The 21,280-nt window shown below is 53.0% G+C and overlaps 6 protein-coding genes across 6 annotated transcripts; 4 read left to right on the top strand and 2 right to left on the bottom strand.

Moving 5' to 3' along the window:
- Positions 1-122: 122 nt before the first annotated feature.
- On the bottom strand, positions 123-1,863 carry PHYSODRAFT_553774 (hypothetical protein; the record flags this gene model as incomplete). The annotated part of the gene is made up of 1 exon (XM_009516066.1): positions 123-1,863. One exon carries the CDS (start codon positions 1,861-1,863, stop codon positions 193-195), a length of 1,671 nt encoding a protein of 556 aa, XP_009514361.1. The 3' UTR covers positions 123-192.
- An 898-nt stretch (positions 1,864-2,761) lies between these two features.
- On the top strand, positions 2,762-5,230 carry PHYSODRAFT_320933 (hypothetical protein; the record flags this gene model as incomplete). Its single annotated transcript, XM_009516065.1, has 4 exons — positions 2,762-2,838; positions 3,186-3,378; positions 4,060-4,463; positions 4,546-5,230. 4 exons carry the CDS (start codon positions 2,762-2,764, stop codon positions 5,228-5,230), a joined length of 1,359 nt encoding a protein of 452 aa, XP_009514360.1.
- A 357-nt stretch (positions 5,231-5,587) lies between these two features.
- Positions 5,588-6,580, bottom strand: PHYSODRAFT_477849 (hypothetical protein; the record flags this gene model as incomplete). Its single annotated transcript, XM_009516064.1, has 1 exon — positions 5,588-6,580. One exon carries the CDS (start codon positions 6,578-6,580, stop codon positions 5,588-5,590), a length of 993 nt encoding a protein of 330 aa, XP_009514359.1.
- A 1,750-nt stretch (positions 6,581-8,330) lies between these two features.
- PHYSODRAFT_477801 (hypothetical protein) lies at positions 8,331-8,816 on the top strand (the record flags this gene model as incomplete). Its single annotated transcript, XM_009516063.1, has 2 exons — positions 8,331-8,404; positions 8,558-8,816. Coding segments are annotated over 2 exons (333 nt in total), but the record flags the coding sequence as incomplete, so codon positions are not given.
- Positions 8,817-10,020: 1,204 nt separating this feature from the next.
- PHYSODRAFT_472590 (hypothetical protein) lies at positions 10,021-10,368 on the top strand (the record flags this gene model as incomplete). Its single annotated transcript, XM_009516062.1, has 1 exon — positions 10,021-10,368. A coding segment is annotated over one exon (348 nt), but the record flags the coding sequence as incomplete, so codon positions are not given.
- Positions 10,369-20,629: 10,261 nt separating this feature from the next.
- Positions 20,630-20,968, top strand: PHYSODRAFT_475293 (hypothetical protein; the record flags this gene model as incomplete). Its single annotated transcript, XM_009516061.1, has 1 exon — positions 20,630-20,968. The coding sequence occupies one exon, from the start codon at positions 20,630-20,632 to the stop codon at positions 20,966-20,968; it is 339 nt and encodes a 112-aa protein (XP_009514356.1).
- Positions 20,969-21,280: the final 312 nt, after the last annotated feature.

Below are 21,280 nucleotides of genomic sequence, written 5' to 3'. Positions count from 1 at the left end.
TGCTGTACCCGTGAAATTAGGACTGGTCTTCATCCTCGTCAAAAGTATCCTATCTGATGTTAATCGCGGTGTACATGTAGTCGATGGTCGGAATGCCTCTCTTCAAAGGTAACTAAAAGAATCAACATCTCATCTCTTCATGATAAATGGTTAACAACAGTTTATGAGTACGATTAAGGGGAGGGTAGCGCTCTACTCCTGGAGCTGCTTCTTGTCCGAGATCATGGGCGAACGCATGGTGGAGTCGCGCGGCAGACTGAGCAGCGCGCTCCAGCCCGTGCGGCCGGCCGAGTGCTTGTAGCCGTAGCAGAAGTAGAAGATGACACTAGCGCCGAGCCACGCGCAGCTCGTGTAGATGCCGGTGTAGCTGATCTGCGCGGCCAGGTAGAAGTTGGCCAGGATGGCGATGGTGGGGAGGAAGGGCACGAGCGGGGCCGTGAAGTTCTCGCCGCTCTGGGCCTCCTGCGGGCACTTGAAGAACATGACGAAGCACACGATGACCGCGAGCACGAGGAAGACGATGCCGAGCACGAGGCACCACCTGTGGCCCTCGTTCGAGTAGCCGATCTGGTAGAAGAAGGCGGCGAGCCAGGCGCAGGCCACGAGCAGGCCGATGAGCTTCGGGGCCAGCGACGGCGACTCCTTGCGCATGCGCACCATGAGCAGCGACGTCATGGACATGTTGAAGGACAGCAGGATGCCGAAGCTCACGATGTCCCAGAGCGTGTCGAACGGCACGACGAAGGCCACAGCCGTGAAGAACGCGCCCGAGATGAGCGTGTTGGCAAACAGGTTGCCCTTATCGTCCACCTTGGCGAAGATGCGCGGCATGAGGCCGTCGCACGACAGCGCGTAGTTAAGGCGCGGCTGGGCGAGGAAGCTCACAAGCACCACAACGGGCATGGTGCAGGTCTCACCGGCTCGCACGATTTGGGCCGCCCAGTTCTGACCCTGGTAGTCGAAGCCGGCGCCGAAGCTGTCGGCCTCCAGGTACGGGATCATGCCCGATAGCACCAGCGACGCGAAGCACGACAGGAACATGGTGCCGAGCACCACGCTGATGACGGCGAGCGGCATGACCTTCTTGGGGTTCTTGGCCTCGGCGGCCAGACAGCAGACCTCGTCGAAGCCGATGTATCCGAAGAAGGCCGACGACGCGCCCGTGATGATGCCCTGCGTGCCGAACGCCATGGTGCCGTCCAGGTCCTGGCGCGGCGGCACGAACGGCGACAAGTTGCTCGAGTCCATGAAGGCGAAGCCCGCGATGATGATGAATAGCACGACGACCACCTTGATGGTCGTGATGGTGTTAACGAACCACTTGCCGAAGCGCACGCCCACGAGCAGCACACCCACACACAGCGCCATGAGAACGGCGCCCAGCAGGTTCGTGTAGTCCTCGTTGAGCCACTGGTACGTGTGCTCCGGGTGCTCCTCCACGAGCCACTCCTGCACCTTGGTGGCCCAGCTGCGAGCCACACCGGATCCGGAGATACCGTACTCGAGCGTCAGCAGCCAGGCCGCGATCACGGCCGGCAGCTCGCCGAGCGCGTAGAACGAGTAGGCGTAGGTACTACCCGAGGACGGCACGCGGGTCACGAGCTCCATGTAGGCGAGCGCGTTGATGCAGCACACGACGCCGGCGATGATCCAGCTGATGAAGGCGGCGGGCCCCGCGGTGCCCGAGATGATCTCGCCCGTCGTGGAGAACACGCCGCTGCCGACCGTGCCTCCCACACCTATGCACACCAGGTCGAACAATCCCAGTTGGCGCGGAAGTTCCTCGGCCGCCTCCTCCGCGTGGATGACGGCGAGCGGCTTGGTGCGCAGCACGTTCTGCAGGAACGTGGGCTGGGCCTCCATGGTGGCGACGCGGCTTCGACTGGAGCTTGGCGAATTGGGGTCTGCCCACTGCGGCTTCGACGGTGAATTGGAGAATGAGGGGATCGCAGCAGCCAGAGGAAGGAGCTTGTTCTGAGAGGAGACTTGCTTCGGGACGTCCGTCTCTATATTGCTGAGGGTGAGCCTGCCTGCCGAGCGGCTCCGTTTGACGCGTCTTTGCCAAGCGGTGATGGACCACCCGCGGCCTGATGAAAGGGAGCCGCTTCTCTCGCCTACCCAGCGCCAACCCCCGCACGGCTCACGAGTTGACCAGCGTCCACCTACCCACATGAGCAACTGGCAGGCAGCGCCAACGTAAACGCAGGTCAGCGAGCGAGCCACGAAGGCAGAGCGGCAGTGTTGGCGGCGGCGGTGGCATGCAGCCTACAACACCTGCGAGCATGGAGCTCCTCGAGCCGATACGGTTCCGACTGAAGTTGTTTTACGTAGCTGATACCGTGAAACGGCAGAAAAGATCCAGCTAAAAGTGAGGCGATTTCGAGTGACGATTTTTTTTCTCGGCTAGACCGCGCCGATCGATAGCTATATTATTATCCAACATTTAGTAGTGTTTTGAGCGAGCATGTTGCCGGCATGCACATGTAATGCGAGCAACTACCGAAAGCGCGGATCGGCGTTGAGTGCTGCAACGAGATCTGTTGCATGCTCGTCGCAGTCATCCGCAGGCGCATCCTCTGACGGAAAGGATGCGCCGTCCGTCGACGAAAACCCAGCTCTTTCCGAACATGACTTGCTGTTTGTATGCAAGCGCGATTGTTGAGGCGCGACTAGGCAAGTGCCGCGTTGCGCGCGGATTTCTTCCTGTCACCGAGGCCGAGGTCTCCGACCGACAACAGCGCGCTCGGCCAGACCTGCGAGGATGGGGCTGCGGGCGGCAGGCAACAACGCGCGTCCGATCGAGCCGCATCAGGCTGGGGCCAGCGCTTCCGCGCCGCGGTAGGAGGATGCGCTATCGGGCCGGCGCATCCTTGTCAAGCCGAATGTATCATGAGGTGGGCGTTCCAAGGGAACAAATTCCCTTGATGTGGTGCCGCTCGCTCGCCGCCAAAGCACCGGCAACGGTTTGTCCAGATCTTCTCAGCAGTGGATGCAGGCATGTTATGCATGGCTTCCACGACGGAAACTTTGGCGCATCGCTCGGTGCCGCAAAGCGTTGATGTTGATGTTGCAGTCCGCTTCGAGCCCACATCCTTTCATTCTGACACGTCTTGCATTTCGCTATGTGCCACTTGGCGGTTCCGCTGGTGAAAGACTCGCGAATATATCGCTCCGGCTCTCGGCAGACTCTTTGCCGTGACGGATGCCGACGTGGGCGAATCGGATCCTCTGCAGACGCAGGCAGAGATGGTGCAGGAGATGGCTTCACTCGCTTGCCTCGCTTTCGCCACGATGGACTCGGGCGCCTTGCAGAGGCGTCCGCTGCCTCGTCACCTAGGAGCATCTTCCGACGTCTACCACGCCTATCGCCGAGTGTTTGTCCGCAGGATCATTCGTCCACAGCTCGGCAGCGCGGCACCACCGACTGCCGCTCAACATTGCGATTAGCGGTGAAAATGGCTGCTGTACACACATGTATCACGATGCAGACCCCGATGGGAGCACACCGCACCGGAACAGACCGGCGCTTGATTGTTTTAGGACTCGGGGGTCGATTCCAGCCGCTGCTAGACTCGACCGCGGATCCAGACCTGCTACATACAGCACCCGCCGATTCTACTTTGCCAGGATCGCGGGGGTGAATACCTACGCACTACAATAACGTATAATGTAGCTACAGTGCCGATAGCACCGGGGTTGGCTTCGGTGTTGGCGCGTAAGGCTGGTGGCTTTGCCGAGCTGTTTAGCAAACTATGTTGAAGCAGCCTGCTGAAGCAAGTTGAAGGCGATTTGAATCAGCTTGACGCCCCAGAACGGGCTGGAATCGCTCTGCAGACCACAGTCACGGCTACCGATCCAGATATGGATGCACACACATGGCAACAGTAACCTTTCCCCTTGTAATGGCACTCGCAGCTGAAGTCGCTCAATGCACTTCAAGCAGGTCGTCGGTGGCCACTTCAACTTAAATGGGCGACTCCGACACCCAGTACTCAAAATATCGTACCCTTTTTGCTCCATTCTAACCCATTATCACGCTTCCGCCCATTTTAACGGTAGCCGCTCATGGAGAAAAAGCTGCAGCTCCCCAAGCTACCGCCGGGCGTCGCAGGGGCGCCCGTGCTCTCCGGGGCGAGCACGGCGCTCGCCATCGCGGCTGGCATCGCAGCCGTCGTGGGGGTGTCGGCTCTGCACAAGCGCGCCGCCGCCGGTCGCTCGGACGCGCAGAAGAAGAGCGGCCCCAACGTGCGCGTGGGGCTGCTGCGCATGCACGTGCCGCAGAACTTCCGGGACCTGGTGAAGAACGACGTGCTGCTGGAAAAGGCGGCGGAGATGGTGGCGCAGACGCTGCTGATCTTCGTGTCGGGCAGGGACAAGCACGAGGTGGTCAACTACACCAGCGAGCTCTACGGCATGGCGTGGGAAGTCGCCTGCGCGCTCGGCAAGCCCTTCCTGGACATCCGGTCGGTAGCATATACCCTACGTGTAGGCTGCTTCTACCTGGATCGTAGTATCTAATGTGTTTTCACGGTTGGGTAATGGTAGAATTGTGGGTGGAGGCGTCTCGCCGGACAGCAAGACGTGGGAGGAGCTGGTGCTGCAGCCGGAGCTCAACGCCGTGTTTGGTGAGGACGCGCTGGTGGACGTGCAACGGCTGAACGCGCAGCGCTTCGAGCGGGACGGGTTGTTTGCAGTCACGTACCACCCGCTAGCGATGCACGTGGAGCGGAGGCTGGCTGCCGATGTCAACTACTTTGAGAACGAGCACGCAGATCTGACGCCGCACGACCTGGTTATCTTGGGAGGCACGTTCGACCACCTGCACAACGGGCACAAGAAGCTGCTGTCTCTGGCGGTGAGTATCTGCGCGCGCCACATCTTGATTGGAGTCACGGCGGACAGCATGCTCAAGAAGAAGTCGCATGCGGAGCTGGTGGAACCGTTGGAAAGGAGGAAGGACGCCGTGCGCGCCTACCTGACCTTCCTCAACCCGAAGCTCGTCGTGGACATCGTGACGATTGAAGACCCTTTCGGCCCGGCCATTGTGATCCCGGAACCGGCGGCCATGGTCGTATCTAGCGAAACGCTAGCGGGTGCTGCTAAGATCAACAGCATTCGCGTCGAGCGTGGGCTACCGAAGCTCCACATATTTGCGTGCCGCCGCACGGAGAGCAGCACCCTCAGCTCGAGCTGCATCCGTGACAAGATCGCCGCTTCTCGAAACCGGTAGAAGTTGAAGTGGTATGAATGAACTCACGCAAGTGATAATGTGCACTGAGTGTGTTTGCTTTTACAGGTTGCAGCTGTATTGCTGTATTGACGTTGATGTTCCATGCTGAAGCTTTTCACTGCATTAACATGCAAAGCATTTCATGCAAAGCAATTGACTGATTGTAGGTCAAAGAACTCCTACCTAACTTCTGCTACGTACTAGTGTTGCTAGTTCGACAGCCTACTTGGTTGCAGTCTCCGTTGTCCTCATGCATTACATGTATACTTACTGCTGCTCCCGCTTCATCTCCCCCAGATCCGCCCGCCGTCGCCTCGCTCTGATAGCAGGTAGGGGCGATTCGTGCTGCGTACCCTATTATAAATGCGACGTGGGATCAAGGCTGCCAGGCGCGTCGGAGGACGGCTGTATTAACCCAAGACTTCGTTTGAGCGCCATAATGTCCACCTCCAGCGGTACCACGAATCCGTTGATCCGGAACGGGATCGTATGGAACACTGAGTCGTCACTCGTTCCATCCAGCTGCAGCTGCTCCGCTGCCGCCGTCGTAGCTGCCGCCTGCTTCCCGCGCGCAACCTTGCGAGGGCGATCACTGGTCTGGATGGATTCGTCGCGCACTCCATTCTTGTGGCTCACCGCAGTCCTAGTCTTCGCACCTCCACCGGGCGTGAGGGATCCGTCAATGGACATGTCAGCGTAGCTCTGGATCAACGGGATGCCAGCGGATCCCGGCTGGCTGAACGCCATGAAGGACGGGTTAGGCGACGCCGTGGCACCAGTTATGCCATTGGTCACGATCGCCTCTACGCCGTCGGCGAGCTGCTGCTGCTGTTGCTGCTGGAACATCTTCATGCTCAGCCGCTTCTTCTCCTTCTTGGTGGTGATGTCCACAAAGTAGCAGAAAACCTCGTACTTGAGCTCCACCTTCATGCTGCGCGCCACCTTCCAGCGCACGCGCAGCAGCGGGTCGAAGTTCTCCTTGGTCAGCTGCACGTACTTGGACTGGGTGGCGTTGCTGCTGGGCTTGAGGTAAATGGCGCGCCGCTCCTGCACGTAGTTGGGCCCGAGCTTGCTGTAGTGGCGCTCCACCTTGCTCTGGAACACGCCGAAGCCCTCGTCCGGGATGAACGGGATCGGGATCTCGTCGTGCAGCTTCTTGCGCACGGCCATGAGTGGCTCGCCGCACTTCATCGTGAGAATGGCCACGCACTCCTCGTGCTGCGGGAAGGCGTCGGGGCCCGAGTCGTCCGCGCGCTCGGTCACGAACTTGAGCTCAGCGGCGCTGGCCTCGTCCGACGCCGAGGCGGAGGCTGGTGGCTCGCTGCCGTCCAGGCTGGAGGCGCCGTGCATGTCTGGCGGGGGTCGTAGCTTGCGCGTTACGGCTTGGAGCGAGGCTCGGGGGGCGCCGAGCGGGTGGGAGGAAGGACGGGGAACGCGGAGCTGCCGGAGCTGCTGCTGGCGACGGCCGAGGAGCGAGGCGCGGAACGGCGGAACCTCTCTCGTGTCTGCCGCACTGCTGCCGATGTGCGCGCGCTTTGAATGGAGCTTTTTGAACATGTTTTTGAGACCGTGTGGTACACATGAATTGGCCGTCTCTATTTTATGCGACAAGAACCAGTTTTATTGTCAGATCGGAATTAGCCGGAGTGCCGCAGATTCAGCAAAAACTAAGAAGTCGAGACTACCCACATAAACAAAGCGTCTTCTATTGTGCTCGGCCTAGCTATTGGAAGGAGAGCGCTGGTACGCTGTCGCCGATTCGTAGACTCACAAAATCATACTGTACGTCAGAAAAATACTTTTTTAAATCTTGTAGATCGAGAGCGGTAGACTCGCACAGACAAAACAGATGAACCACACAACATATCAAGCGAATCGCACAGAGGATTTGGGACCAGCACAGACAACTGTGAGATATGGTGTATTGTGCTCTGCATACTTTTTGGCACTTTCGACTGTAAGCCGTACGACTTATCGAGCACGATTTATCTATAATTCGTACTTGAGTACGAATTGCTGTAAGTCGTGGATGGTCAATGAGCTTTAAGCTGTACACAAACGCCATCTCCTACATGATTAGCACATCCAGCATGGATTAGCATCCTTTTGGCACCTTTAGAAAGTGCCATTTCCGAACCAAATCGGGCTCGACGTGAGCAACTCGCATTCAAGGCTTCTATGATTTACCGCTAAGTACGAACACTAAGTACACCTTTTTCCAAGCAAACTGACCGTTTTTTTTCAAGCAAAGTGGTTGATTAAGGTTTTTTTAAAAAATAAAATAAGGTTTTTCAGGCAAAGTGGTTTGGCGCCATATTTTTTTCCAACCAAAGTGGTTCGAAGGCGGGGAGCACCCGGTGCTTGCATTGCTTTCCGCCGCCAACGCACCGGGATCTTTCATTCGCAATTTTACCTGAAGCCCTCCACCAAGCCAATGGCTCCGCCGCCCTCGCCTTCCACCCCAGAGACGCCGCCGCCGGTCTCACGCGAGGCCAAGCAGTTCGAGCGAGCCAGCGCCAAGAAGCGCGTTCTTGACGCGTACCTCGCGGGCCAAAACTGGCTTGGTGTTGCTGCCAGTAATGCCGTGTCCGTCACTACTGCCCGTCGCATCACTGCGAGGGGTAGCATTGACCAGCAACCCCGCGGCGGTGCGCGGAGTGTGTGCGTCAAGATGACGGTCGAGGTCATGTCCAAGCTCGAGGAGTACCTGGACGACCAGGCGGACATGACCATGGTCGTCATGAAGGATCGGTAGCTCAGCGACTTGGCGGCCGACGTGAGCATCACCTCCATCCACTGTGCCCTAAATGGGATGCTGTACACGGTGAAGGGCCTTCGGATCGAGAAGGCCACCACGAACAACGACGTGAACAAGGCGAAGCGCAAGGAGTTCGCCGTCGCGCTGTACAAGCACGTGTCTGCGGGTGACATGATTGTCTATCACGATTAGACCAATTTCAACATTTACCTGGCGCGCAACCAGGGCTGGGCACGCGAAGGCAAGCGCGCTGTGGTAACGCTGCCGCCCTCCAAAGGCAAGAATCTGCACGTGCAGTGCGGCGTGTCGCCCGGTAACGGACTCGTGCTTCTTCGCACGCACGAGGGATCCATCCGCATGGAGGAGAATGCGCGGTACGTCGCCGATCTGTTCGTCGCTGCCCTTAACTCAGACGAGTACAAGGAGTGCTGCGTGGGCAAGAAGGTCGTCGTGGTTACCGACAATGCCCCCGTGCACAGCCAGGTGGAGACGCTCGCACGTGAGCAGCTTGTTGCTGACGGAATCGTCAATAGCAACAAGCTGGTCATCCTGCGTCTGGCGCCGTACAGCCCGATGTGTAATGCCATCGAGGGGTGCTTCAATGCGCTGAAGGCGAGCATGAAACTGCATCTTGCAGTCAAGCGCCGTGAGCGGCTATTGCGTGGGGAGTACGACTCGCTGGCTGCGCACAGAATGGCTTTCATGAAGGAGGCCGTGGAAGTAAGTAAGAATATATTGACTCAGCGCTTGGTCTGGCGCATGGAGCGACACTACTTCAAAAGCATTTTCCTAACCGAGCGCGGTGAGTACATGGAGCTCGGTTGTTAGCTTAAGTACGAACCACTTTGCTTGGTAAAAAATATCAGAAAACCACTTTGCCTGGTAATTGGCCTTTTTACGAACTATTATTAAGTTGCACAATGATCTCAAAACCACTTTGCTTATAAAAACGGTCAGTTTGCTTGGAAAAGGGTGTAGTGCACTACATAGGAGGGCAAACTGGATGACTGACTGACTGACTGACTGACTGACTGACTGACTGACTGACTGACTGACTGACTGACTGACTGACTGACTGACTGACTGACTGACTGACTGACTGACTGACTGACTGACTGACTGACTGACTGACTGACTGACTGAATTACGATTTATGGTTGGACTTCGTTATCCGCTAAAACTTAGGTTTAGCATGGTTTTAGCTAATTCAACGTGTCTAGCTCCAAAACGTTGTTCGGTTGATTGTTTCCGGGTCGGTGCCCACACCGGTTAATAGACCTTGTGAATGCGTCACCATGTAATGTGTCACTGTGTGCAGATCAGTTTTCTGGAGTGCAAGAGATCGATACCGACGGTGGAGAGAGCAAAGATGCACAGCAAATTGATGAAGAATGTAACGGGGTTACATGCACAAGTGGTTACAGTCACTTGTTACTCTAACAGATGCGATGTCTGTTAGAGGTTTGAACACTTCCTCGACCTTGGTGTAAGATACACCAATGGCTACATACATTTACGGCCACCACGACGGGTGGTCCATACACATTTAGGATTCCTATTGGCTGAAAGCAGCATCTTTTAGCCAATGAGTGACTTGCATGTTAGCAGAATCCTGCTATCCAGCCGTTGGGCAGATTCCTAGTTTAGAATATTACATTTAAAGGAAGTCAGAAACATAAATCACAAATAGCAGTTCTCATCTTTTACCAAAACCCGTGGGTGAGGTGCAGTGGCATCGACAAGGAGCGAACCTGTTATGAGACTGGTACGGGAAGTAATATGCCCCGTTTCTCAAATTCAAGAGCGGTGTATCACGTCAGGATCATCTGCAAGCCGTGAACGATGCTGCCCGCCATGGATTTGGTGTGGGTTTGTGGATGGAGGTTTTCGCACTACAAGGTTTGCACGGATGCCGTGTCTGGTGGAACTCCCATATCCTGCTCGAGTGTTTTCGATAATATTTTGGATATCGGGAGAGCATGCATGAGAAGCTGCTCTTGCTCTGGGATGTCATTCGGGTCACTAAACCTAGGAAATCGTCGACTACGCAATCTCCATCAATGAAATCCTCATGAAAGTACCGCCGCGGTACCCGTATGTATGTCAACCAGCTGAAGTAGCCTGGAACCACCCTTACGAGAGCCGACTACGAAGGCGCTGGTTGGATTGTCTTCGCGCTCAAATTGCTCAAAACCATCCACACGGTTGTAGGCAGGCACTGGAGCGGCAAAGATTATCGGGTCAAGTGGCAGGCATAGCAGGAGACGAGATCCAAGAGGTGGTGAGAGAGAAGTTCTCCAGCATTCAGGAACAGATGCCTAACTCTGCCTTCGAGATGGTTGTGCCTAAGCGGACTGACATAACGCCGGGGATTGCTTAGAGCTAGGACGATCTTAGCTCTCAGACAATCTTCAGCAACTTTGCTCAGGCTGACCTCCTTAGTGATACGGGCAGTGGTGAACCTAAAGATGTGTTAAATTGTATCGAGACCTCCAATGATTTGCTGGATCAACTTAGGGAACTCGAGAGTGTAGGATCGATTGTGGGATCGGACGGCGAGCACATCAACAGTGATAGCTCAGACGATGAGTTTTAACCTAACAAAATACACGTTGTTTTGCACTTGATGCAATTGCGCAGGCAACCAAGCGATCTTGGACGCGTAGTTTAAATGGCAAGAGCATCGCGTTTTATGCGGATGGACATGGGTTTCAATTCGATATTTTGTACTTGATTAAATACGAAAATAATTCGTACGTTTCATTGCTCTAATTCGTAAGTAAAAAGATCCCATACATTTAGAACGCACACTGACGTCCACTTATGACACGGGCGATACGGTAATCGGATACATTGGGACTTTTCAGCAATGCGCACAATATTGTAGGATAAGGAAGCTTTCTCCCAACTTGGCATTCCTTGCGCTTCTCTGTCATTGCATCTATCCAATCAGGACAAGTTCTTCAATGAATTTAGCCAATCACGATCGATTGGTGTGTATCCCAACATTGTCCCAATTATTTTGGGAATTTACAGTCTGGCTAGAATAATGTTCAATAAAAAAGTTAAGTGTAAAGGTTGCATTACTCATATTTGACCACAAATTCCCAATACAAATCATTGATTGTATCGTTGGTGGCTGTGCCCCGTCTACTTTCTCTCCTCTCCCATTTGAAAAGATGCAGCGGGCGCCGAGACATCCCGCAAGGGACAGCAGGGAAGGAGGCAGCGGCGATGAAGTGCTTCAGCGAATTCTTAGCTCTTGCTAACATGAATGAGGAGTCAATTGCTGGTATTGCGAAGTCGCTGTCTATTCCTGATGCTCTACCTAGTCAAAACGTTTACTCTTTGCTAACCGCCTTCTCCATTTTCTTGCAAACTAATCCAAGTGCTCAAGGAGGCCGTCTTGCTAAGGCTACTGCTGTGGGCTATATGCCCCAAGTTGTGAACCTGCTCCGAGAGCGGCACCCTCTGTACTTGTCAGACAGCAAGTGAATTGCGAAAATACGCGACAAAATGGGTTCAACTATTGAGGAGCGAAATTTGCTAGCTGGCGTGCAGACTGGTGAAGCCCCAGGCTGCACGCTCAGCGACTTGCGTGTTCTGGTGCAGGAAACTGGGGGTTGGCTCAGGTTATAAGAGTTTGCATGACGCTGCTGTACTAACGTTAATGTGGCACACGTTTGGTCGAGCGATCGATACCTGTTTTGCTAGGAAGAGCCAGCTATCTATGGCGACATCGGGGGGGCTCGTTCTGCATCTAGCTCGAATCAAGACTTCGGTGGTTCAAGGCATCTCAAATTACAAGGCCGCGACTCACTGGGAGCAGTGTATGCTGCACGGCCTCGGAATGCTGTTTGTCGGAGCGTCGGAGCCTTCCAGCTATGTGCTCCCGCTAGTGTCGCACGCGGCGGCATCGGATTTGCCAGGGGATAAGACCAACAGCCTAGACGAAGCTATACTCTACTGGGAGAACCTTGAAGAGAAAGCTGGACCAAGGAACGAGCCACCAACAAAGCGCGTGAGAGGAAGGCCCAACGTGTCCAAGTATATCAACGACGCCATCACCATGGTCTGCGGGCGCCAAGCCCAAGCCTCTGCTCCACTGCCCCCGACGCTCACCGCAGGGCTGAACAGCCACTCCGTGCGCCGCGGCTCCGCAGCGTATGCAAACGCCTCACCGTAGCTTGCGATCCAGTGGATCTCGACCCGGGGAGTTTGGCTGCTGGACTCGCTCACGAAGGCATTCGCGTACGTGGGTACCACGACACGCGAGGACCAGAGTGTCGGCAAAGTCCTCGCTGGATACCGAGACCCGCACATAAGGAAGCTTTCTCCCAACTTGGCATTCCTTGCGCTTCTCTGTCATTGCATCTATCCAATCAGGACAAGTTCTTCAATGAATTTAGCCAATCACGATCGATTGGTGTGTATCCCAACATTGTCCCAATTATTTTGGGAATTTACAGTCTGGCTAGAATAATGTTCAATAAAAAAGTTAAGTGTAAAGGTTGCATTACTCATATTTGACCACAAATTCCCAATACAAATCATTGATTGTATCGTTGGTGGCTGTGCCCCGTCTACTTTCTCTCCTCTCCCATTTGAAAAGATGCAGCGGGCGCCGAGACATCCCGCAAGGGACAGCAGGGAAGGAGGCAGCGGCGATGAAGTGCTTCAGCGAATTCTTAGCTCTTGCTAACATGAATGAGGAGTCAATTGCTGGTATTGCGAAGTCGCTGTCTATTCCTGATGCTCTACCTAGTCAAAACGTTTACTCTTTGCTAACCGCCTTCTCCATTTTCTTGCAAACTAATCCAAGTGCTCAAGGAGGCCGTCTTGCTAAGGCTACTGCTGTGGGCTATATGCCCCAAGTTGTGAACCTGCTCCGAGAGCGGCACCCTCTGTACTTGTCAGACAGCAAGTGAATTGCGAAAATACGCGACAAAATGGGTTCAACTATTGAGGAGCGAAATTTGCTAGCTGGCGTGCAGACTGGTGAAGCCCCAGGCTGCACGCTCAGCGACTTGCGTGTTCTGGTGCAGGAAACTGGGGGTTGGCTCAGGTTATAAGAGTTTGCATGACGCTGCTGTACTAACGTTAATGTGGCACACGTTTGGTCGAGCGATCGATACCTGTTTTGCTAGGAAGAGCCAGCTATCTATGGCGACATCGGGGGGGCTCGTTCTGCATCTAGCTCGAATCAAGACTTCGGTGGTTCAAGGCATCTCAAATTACAAGGCCGCGACTCACTGGGAGCAGTGTATGCTGCACGGCCTCGGAATGCTGTTTGTCGGAGCGTCGGAGCCTTCCAGCTATGTGCTCCCGCTAGTGTCGCACGCGGCGGCATCGGATTTGCCAGGGGATAAGACCAACAGCCTAGACGAAGCTATACTCTACTGGGAGAACCTTGAAGAGAAAGCTGGACCAAGGAACGAGCCACCAACAAAGCGCGTGAGAGGAAGGCCCAACGTGTCCAAGTATATCAACGACGCCATCACCATGGTCTGCGGGCGCCAAGCCCAAGCCTCTGCTCCACTGCCCCCGACGCTCACCGCAGGGCTGAACAGCCACTCCGTGCGCCGCGGCTCCGCAGCGTATGCAAACGCCTCACCGTAGCTTGCGATCCAGTGGATCTCGACCCGGGGAGTTTGGCTGCTGGACTCGCTCACGAAGGCATTCGCGTACGTGGGTACCACGACACGCGAGGACCAGAGTGTCGGCAAAGTCCTCGCTGGATACCGAGACCCGCACCTGCCATGCGTCACGCCCACGATTGCCACCTTGAGCGAGCTTCTTCCTGCGCTCGAGTACGCCCAGCTGCTAACCCTGCGCGGCCAGCTCTTCAAGAATGCGAGCGGCTTCACGGACACCACGCTCAACGTTGACGCCTTAGTCCTGGATGCGGCGCTCGCGTCCCTGCTCATCCATCTTGACGACGTCGCGACGGCAGTCCAGCAGGAGCAGGCTGTCCCAGGCTTCACATCGCATTACCTGTACCGCTTCCACGAAGCTCTGGACGCAACCAACGTAGCGCTGGGAGCTCGGCTCTCGCTGGATACGTGCATTGGTTGGGGTCGGCAGCTTCGCACGGCTTGGCAAACGGAGAACGTCGGACAGCTGGGTGAACGCATCAATGGAAATACCACCATACTTGCCGCAGCCGTCACCCAGATGCTATCGTCCATCGCAGCAATGCAGCGCACACTTCAGAAGCTCGTCGCGGTCCACGAGAGCAAGTCCACCAGCGCTGACGGTCCTGCTCCTTGTCGCTGTGCTGGCCAGGCCCCGCAGGCGAGCACTGACACCGTCGTTGAAGCGCACTCTCTTGCTGGCTGCTTCTACAACTGGTACACACTCGAGCTGTGGCACACGGCAACCCAAAAGAAACAATAGTTTGTTCGCGCTGACCTCAAGGCAGGCGTCAACACATGATCATAGCAGCAGGGCGAGAGGTAGACCTACCAACGGCGCCACTGGACCGGGACGGCGTCGCGTATCGGCTGTGGAAGCAGCGTGTCTGGATGCTAGCGGACGATTTGGACAAGAAGGTCAACGCTGCGCTTGGGAGTATCGACGGTAAAGGCCGATCCAAAACCGCGGGGTCGACGGATGCGCTGGAGAAAGCTGCGCGTTGACCACCGCCCTGCCTACGACGCGCTCTGCTCAGCATTCATCACCCGCAAAGCGAACAGTGGCATCGTCGACCGCTGCACACCAGCTAGTCACCAATGGAAGCAAAACGACTTGAAGTCGTAGGATCACACAGCTTGTATTAACGCTTAATACATTCCTATTCATACAACATAGACAATCGAATTCAAGGCGCAAATGTACCCGTCATCGCCATCCTACAGCTTAAACACAGCGCATGGATTCCCGTCAGTCCCGATACAAAACCACACACAATAGAAAACCCCTCTCATACCGTCAGCGAGCGCGCATGACCTCGTACTTGGGTGACAGCTACCAAAACCGGCAGCATAATGCCCGCCCTGCCGGATTTTGTAGCTGCTTTCGGCGGATCCTTGCATGGGGCGCGTGGGGCCGCCTAGGGTACTCGGGTCCGGGGTGGCCGGCGGGGGCGGCGTGCGGCACGCTCGGAGCGCGCTGTTGTGTTGGAGATGCGGGGCGGAAAGTGTGAAGGCGGAGAAGGCTGCGCAGCCGGCCAAAAATAAAACCGTAAGGTTTTTTCTTGGCTTTGGAGCCGATAAACCAGTCCATACTTTGTTGAAGTCATTTGGAATCTCACTTATGATTGGCTCTCCTCATTGGGAGCGGCGTTTGGGACCTGGTCGATTACTGTATATGTGATGTATTCTGGAGTTTCGACTCCTAGAATACAGACTAAACACAAACGTAGTTGTTTAGAGACTCAATATTACTTCAAAATCTAGATAAACGGTTTGTATCGTTTAAATAACGGTACGAACCGAATTAATGTTTGGCATAAGAGACCATGAAAGCTAGACGCTTGATTGTACACATATCTCATGATAGGCTTTACGCGAGTCGTAACGCGACGAATCACGCCGGTTGTGAGGCACATCAGCGTTGTACAGGGTATGCCCGCAGAGGCAGCTAGGCGTCGCCAGATGCATCGTTCGTTTATAAGAATGTCTTGCCTCCAGTAACCACTGCCCCCAATAAATCCGTATGTGGGTACGCTGGTTGCTCGAGGATTCCAGCCCCACCGGGTCAGTGATCTGACTCAAAATTTCTATGACATGCCCTTTTTAGTTTGGAAGCAGTTATGATGACCCCCTGGTAACTCCATACAATACATAGTTGGGGCAATACACAGCACACACACCCATACCGAAAAAGTAGGGGCACACACACACCTAAAACACATCCACTCAAACAGCATTTCGAGCAACTTGCACTACCGCAAATGGGGTTTATATAGGTGTAATTTGAATTGTACAGCAAGTGTGCTTGGTGGTTCAACTCTAGAGTCAATGTATGTTGAGCAAGTATAGATCTACGGCTCGGAATGTTGAATTCGGAGGATGAGGACGGCCTTGAGGGATGTCCGTGCCAAACAATAGGCCAAACTTGGGAGGTTAACTACATGAGATCAAGTATTAGTTGTATTTCGACAATTAGTCTTTATTGCATCGATAACAGTAATCAAATGAGGAGTACGGCGAAACATGTTCGATCACGGCTATAATGTTGTGCTGCTCTGTTAGCAAATAATATTGTGCCTTGTATCGATAGGCTGCTCTGTTGGCAAATTAAGCTTGTTATCTCATCGCTCCCTTGAGACCAGTCATACAAAAATCGTTTCTGCCTTAGATTTATTATTCTACCGATCTGATCGAGGATTGTCCAAATCTTGACAAAAATGCAGTTTTAGGTAGAATCAAAGCGTTTTAACGTTAATGAGTGGGGTTTTAATATATTTGGCTTCCAATTAGCTTAATAATATGATTTAAATCCTACTAGTTGGCTCCCAAATCGTTTTAGATTTAAATTGGTCTGACGAATACTTCAAAAGGCAGACGTTTGTTCAGCATTTATTTTTATGGAGTATGGGGACGATCAACCCAAGCTCTTCCTAAAACCTGAGCCTATCGGTATAACCAGTATTCGAATAGAGAAGGATGTCTGAACTGTAGTAAGTCGTGCTACTTATCAGAATCCGCAATATCTTGCCGACAAACAGCATTAGGCCTAGCAATGTGATGTGTCACATTACTGACCCCTGGTCAATACACACCGCCTTGCACGGAAACACACACAACATGGTAACACATACAATGTTTTAAGTTTTATGTACGCCCTACGCCGAGTGTGTACAATTTACCCCGGTTTACGTTGGATGGAATCTCTGAGCATCTTCTTTTCAAATGGTTAAAACCTCACAGTGCGCTGTACGATCTGCAGAAACATTCGGTACAGGAGGAATACCTGTGGCCCCCAAGCAACCCCAACTGTACATGAAGCGATGTAACTCCGTCAAAACGATATGAAGCCACAAAAAAAGCACTAAACGGTACGTTTTTGCTCAAAACCGCAACGCGCTTTGTCCGTAATTTTGAACATTTCGCGTGGAATAGAAGGACCATCAGGACTATAGTCATTTATGTTAAGTTGTACTGTTCCATTGGATGGTTAGTAGCTGACTAATCGCTTGGAGGGCAAAACGCCTGCCAACGGTAGAATCCGCGCGAATTTATGCAGTGTTTGGCGATGTCGGTCGGTTGACGCACCGGCATGTGACGCGCTAGACGCCTCTAGCAACTTGGAACGCGAGATTGAACCACAGGGAAAGACGATTATGTCGCGTAGTGCATGTATCAGAAGACTTTGCAGGTGTCAGCAACACTGACGTTTATTCAGCAGTGTATGTTACTTTACTATCTTTGTTACATGAAACCAGCCCATTAAAGCTGCGGGTGCGGAAGTTCAGCCGCACAAGCATTAAATTGTACTTTAACGGCATCCCTCATAACAAAAAAGGCTGGAATCGCACATCGCCCAAATCCACGCATAACCGATTTATGAATGCGCTATCGAACGAAGTACCGTTTGTGCGCCCTAGAACCAGCAAAAGTTGAACTTGTAGCGGCACAGGCATTTGAGCTTGGTATCGTCATCTTCGTTGTCACGACCAATTCCTACCGGTCTTTACATCGCTTTGATCAGCTCAGGACAGTCGGTTTAGGCATTTTATGGCCATAACGCAAGTGATACATGATCATTATTCAAAACAGACCCGAACATGGATGCTAGGTCAGCTTTTGGCTTCAATCACAAAGATAGTCATTGAATTTGACCCGAAATCGTGAGGATGGGGTGTCATCTGATTTTGGTCTGAAATCGTTATAGAAGGTCATCACTTGATGTTGACCTCAAATAGTCGTAGCCGGTCATCATCTATAGTCAACATGAAAGGAATTCTGGGCCATAATTTTGTAGTCGACCAGGAACGGAATTAGTTATACTAGACACAGCTTTAATGAATGAGCGGTTAAGTAAATGATTTTTCTATTACCAAAAGTGCGAACAGTCCAGAAATTATAAGCTCAAATTCATGTAGACCTCTACACCTAACGTCGCGACTGCGACGATGCGTTCTCAGAATCTTTTTTTTCTTGCAAACACGACAACTCGTTCATGCTCACGCTGGTCGCATTTAAATCGGAAATCAGCACCAAACATGCACTGCATGGTGCATGCAGAATCGACCAACCTGGTGCCATGATATATTGGTAACTCGCATCAGGAAGGTCGCCATCTAAATAGCAGTGCATGCGAATGCTGACACAGTTTAAAAAGAGGAGAATTCGCCACATTGAGCGAGATCACCGCGGCAAATAACCATATCCTCTTGCGCAAGCAAGATACCCTTTTCGTCTTCTGTAAGAGGTCAGCGAGTTTTCATCAGTAACTCGCGAGTTTCGTACCATCCTGCAAAGCGGTCAGCATAAATATCGGTAATTCTTCCTCGTCAGCATCAACATTTTTGCTGTTTAAAAACCAAATGTGGATTTGCTGCTGTGGGTCGCCGGGGAAGAAATTCAGAAATATTTGTGACCCAGTACTGTTGTAGGCGACCGCACAGCCTCTTAATGAACGTTTGCGGTGTTGGATTCCTGTCATGCCGGGACGAACATCTGCAACCTCCAGTTGGCTTGAACTGTTTCCTCGCTGAAAACGGCGGTCTATTTCCTCGATACCATTTGCTAACAGTCGATTTCGCTTGCTAATGTGAAATGGACCTTTTTGAGCTTCAAGATAGTGTGCCGAAGTGATAAGCAAGATCCGTTGGCACCTCAGACATCCTCACATACTCATAGAACAACCTCGAAACCCTATGTAATTTTCTGAGTACAAAGAGGGCCAATGATCTGTATACATTGAAACTTGTAACGGGGTTACACACACAAGTGGCTACAACCACTTGTAACTCTAACAGACACGACGTCTGTTAGAGGGTTCGAAAGACTTTCTCGACCTTGGTGTAAGGTACACCAATGGCTACGTACTTTTGGGACCACCACGACGGGTGGTTCATATACATTTAGGATTCATATTGGCTGAAAGCAGCATCTTTTAGCCAATGAGCGACTTGCATGTTAGCGGAATCCTGCCAACCAGCCGTTGGCAGATATCTAGTTTAGAATATTACATTTAGGGGAAGTCAAACCATAAATCACAAATAACAGTTCTCATCTTTACTGTGGCGAAGTGGATCCGCGAAATTTGCAGATCGCGGGGGTCCTCTTGCACACGGCGCCCGAACTGCCGACTAACGGAGGGGGTACTCCGATCTTCCGTGAAGTTGCTGATCCTCACCTTGTGTACCCGTCGGTGGGCTGGATCGCTCTTCGGGTGACCTCGAGAAGACGTGCTTGGGGTTGAGTCTTGGACTGTCTGGTGGACAGCGGGAACTTGTGGCAGCAACGCGGATATGCTTCACGCTGTGCCGGAGTAGTTGTGGCGGTTTCGATCTGGGGTTGTCTAGATCGACACTCGCCGGCCAGGTGTGGGGTTGCCTTGTGGTCGGTGTGTGACCTTCCTTTCATTTCCTTGCTTGCTTGCCGCTTCCTCTAGCGGTGGGTCGCAGTGAGGGTTGACGGACGCTGGGCCAAGCTATCCTGGCGTTCGAGGTTCCTTGATCTTGGGGTTTTAGTCGACTTGCGTAGCGTCGGGTGGACCAAAGTATATCCTGTGCCCGGTATTACGAAGGCGAAGACCACTTGTGAAGAAGGAGGTAAAATCAACTCTGTTTAAATGTTAGCTTTGCCTAAGGCCTCTGTCCTATCGTTCTCTTGCTCTCATATGGTCCTAGCGCGTGCTATCTGGCTCCCTTGAACATTGGTGGTGACGCTGGCTCTGTATCTGGGGTCCGCGTAATCCATGGGGCGGAGATCATAACTCTTCACCGAGATCGACGCCATTCCTGTCAATATCGATCAATGTCGATCTCTATCATATTTGGCGGGTCACTCTTCTGAGATCGACGTCATTCTCACGAGAGATCTCATTTGATCCAGATTGATGGGTCCGGCCACTTTGGCAGATTTCTCCCACCGCTTCACCACACTCCTGTGGCATGGATGACCGAGATATCGAACCACCGAAACGCGCTCCATCCTATACTTTCATTCATTATTATTTAGGTTCTCTACGAAATGCACACGACTCTACAGTATACTACGCAACAATATAACAGCAAACTACAAAGCAGCACCCATCTACTTCCAACTCCGCCGAATTGATTCCGAGATCAATCAGTTCTCAATTCGTACTTACTAGCTGTGAATCGCACTTATGTGGATACTATAGTTTATCCTAGTAAATCTTTGGGAGCTCATTAGACTGCTGCTGTATCTACTACTGTAGTACTGTATTACTATACACACTGTCTATTTCTGTGCAGTATGCTACGATAATAATGCACACCATTCATCCGTATTACCTGTACTGGTACAGCTCAAAAGGTGGTTAATGCAAAGCCCTGGACATACCACTGTGTTCCAGTGAACGTTTACCAGCTGGTAGTCGTGATGGTGTACGACGCAATCGCGAAACTGTGCATTCCAAGCTGCTACGCGCTGACTACGGGGAACCCCACCAAGGTGTACGACTACGTCCTGTATCACACCAACGCGTGTTGCAACTTTGCAATGGACCCTGCGTTCATCGCGTGCGACTTTGAACAAGCTCGGATGAACGCTGTCAAACATCAGTTTCCCCGGGCCAAAGTCATCGGCTGTCTTTTTCACTTCAAGCAAGCCCTACGCCGAAAGATGCGCAAACTCGGAATCACTGAACGCGAAGTCAACATTGCAATGGAAGAAGGGGCAATGGATGAGCTGACTACAATCCACCAATTTGAAAGTGTGCGCTCTGGAATTCGCAATGTGCAGTGCACTATTCGGGAGGAATGTCAAGACCAAGGCATCGCGTTCTCTACTGAAGCATGGGCCAAGTTCTGGAAATATTTCGTCCGCATCTGGATTTAAAAGTACAAGCCGGAAGACTGGAACGTGTTCGGCGTGCAAGAGGACATCGTAAATCGGACTAATAATCCGTTGGAACGCTATAATCGAACGGTGAACCGCGCGATGGGGGATCCTCACCCGGACATCGGAAATTTATCGTTGTGTTGGAGGCAGAGGCTCAACGGTACGTCGACGCGTTGTCGGATGTGGCCAACCGTAGGGTGCGCACACCTCGTCGAGTCCGGCCCAGACTAACTTCGAGCGCAGTGGAGACGGCCGAAGACAGTCCAAGCGAAGTTAGTGACACGGTTTCTGAGGCGTCGATGTCCGCGG

This window comes from Phytophthora sojae (assembly GCF_000149755.1).
Source record: "Phytophthora sojae unplaced genomic scaffold PHYSOscaffold_1, whole genome shotgun sequence".
NCBI lineage: Eukaryota > Oomycota > Peronosporomycetes > Peronosporales > Peronosporaceae > Phytophthora > Phytophthora sojae.
This window is presented reverse-complemented; position numbering and strand designations above follow the sequence as displayed.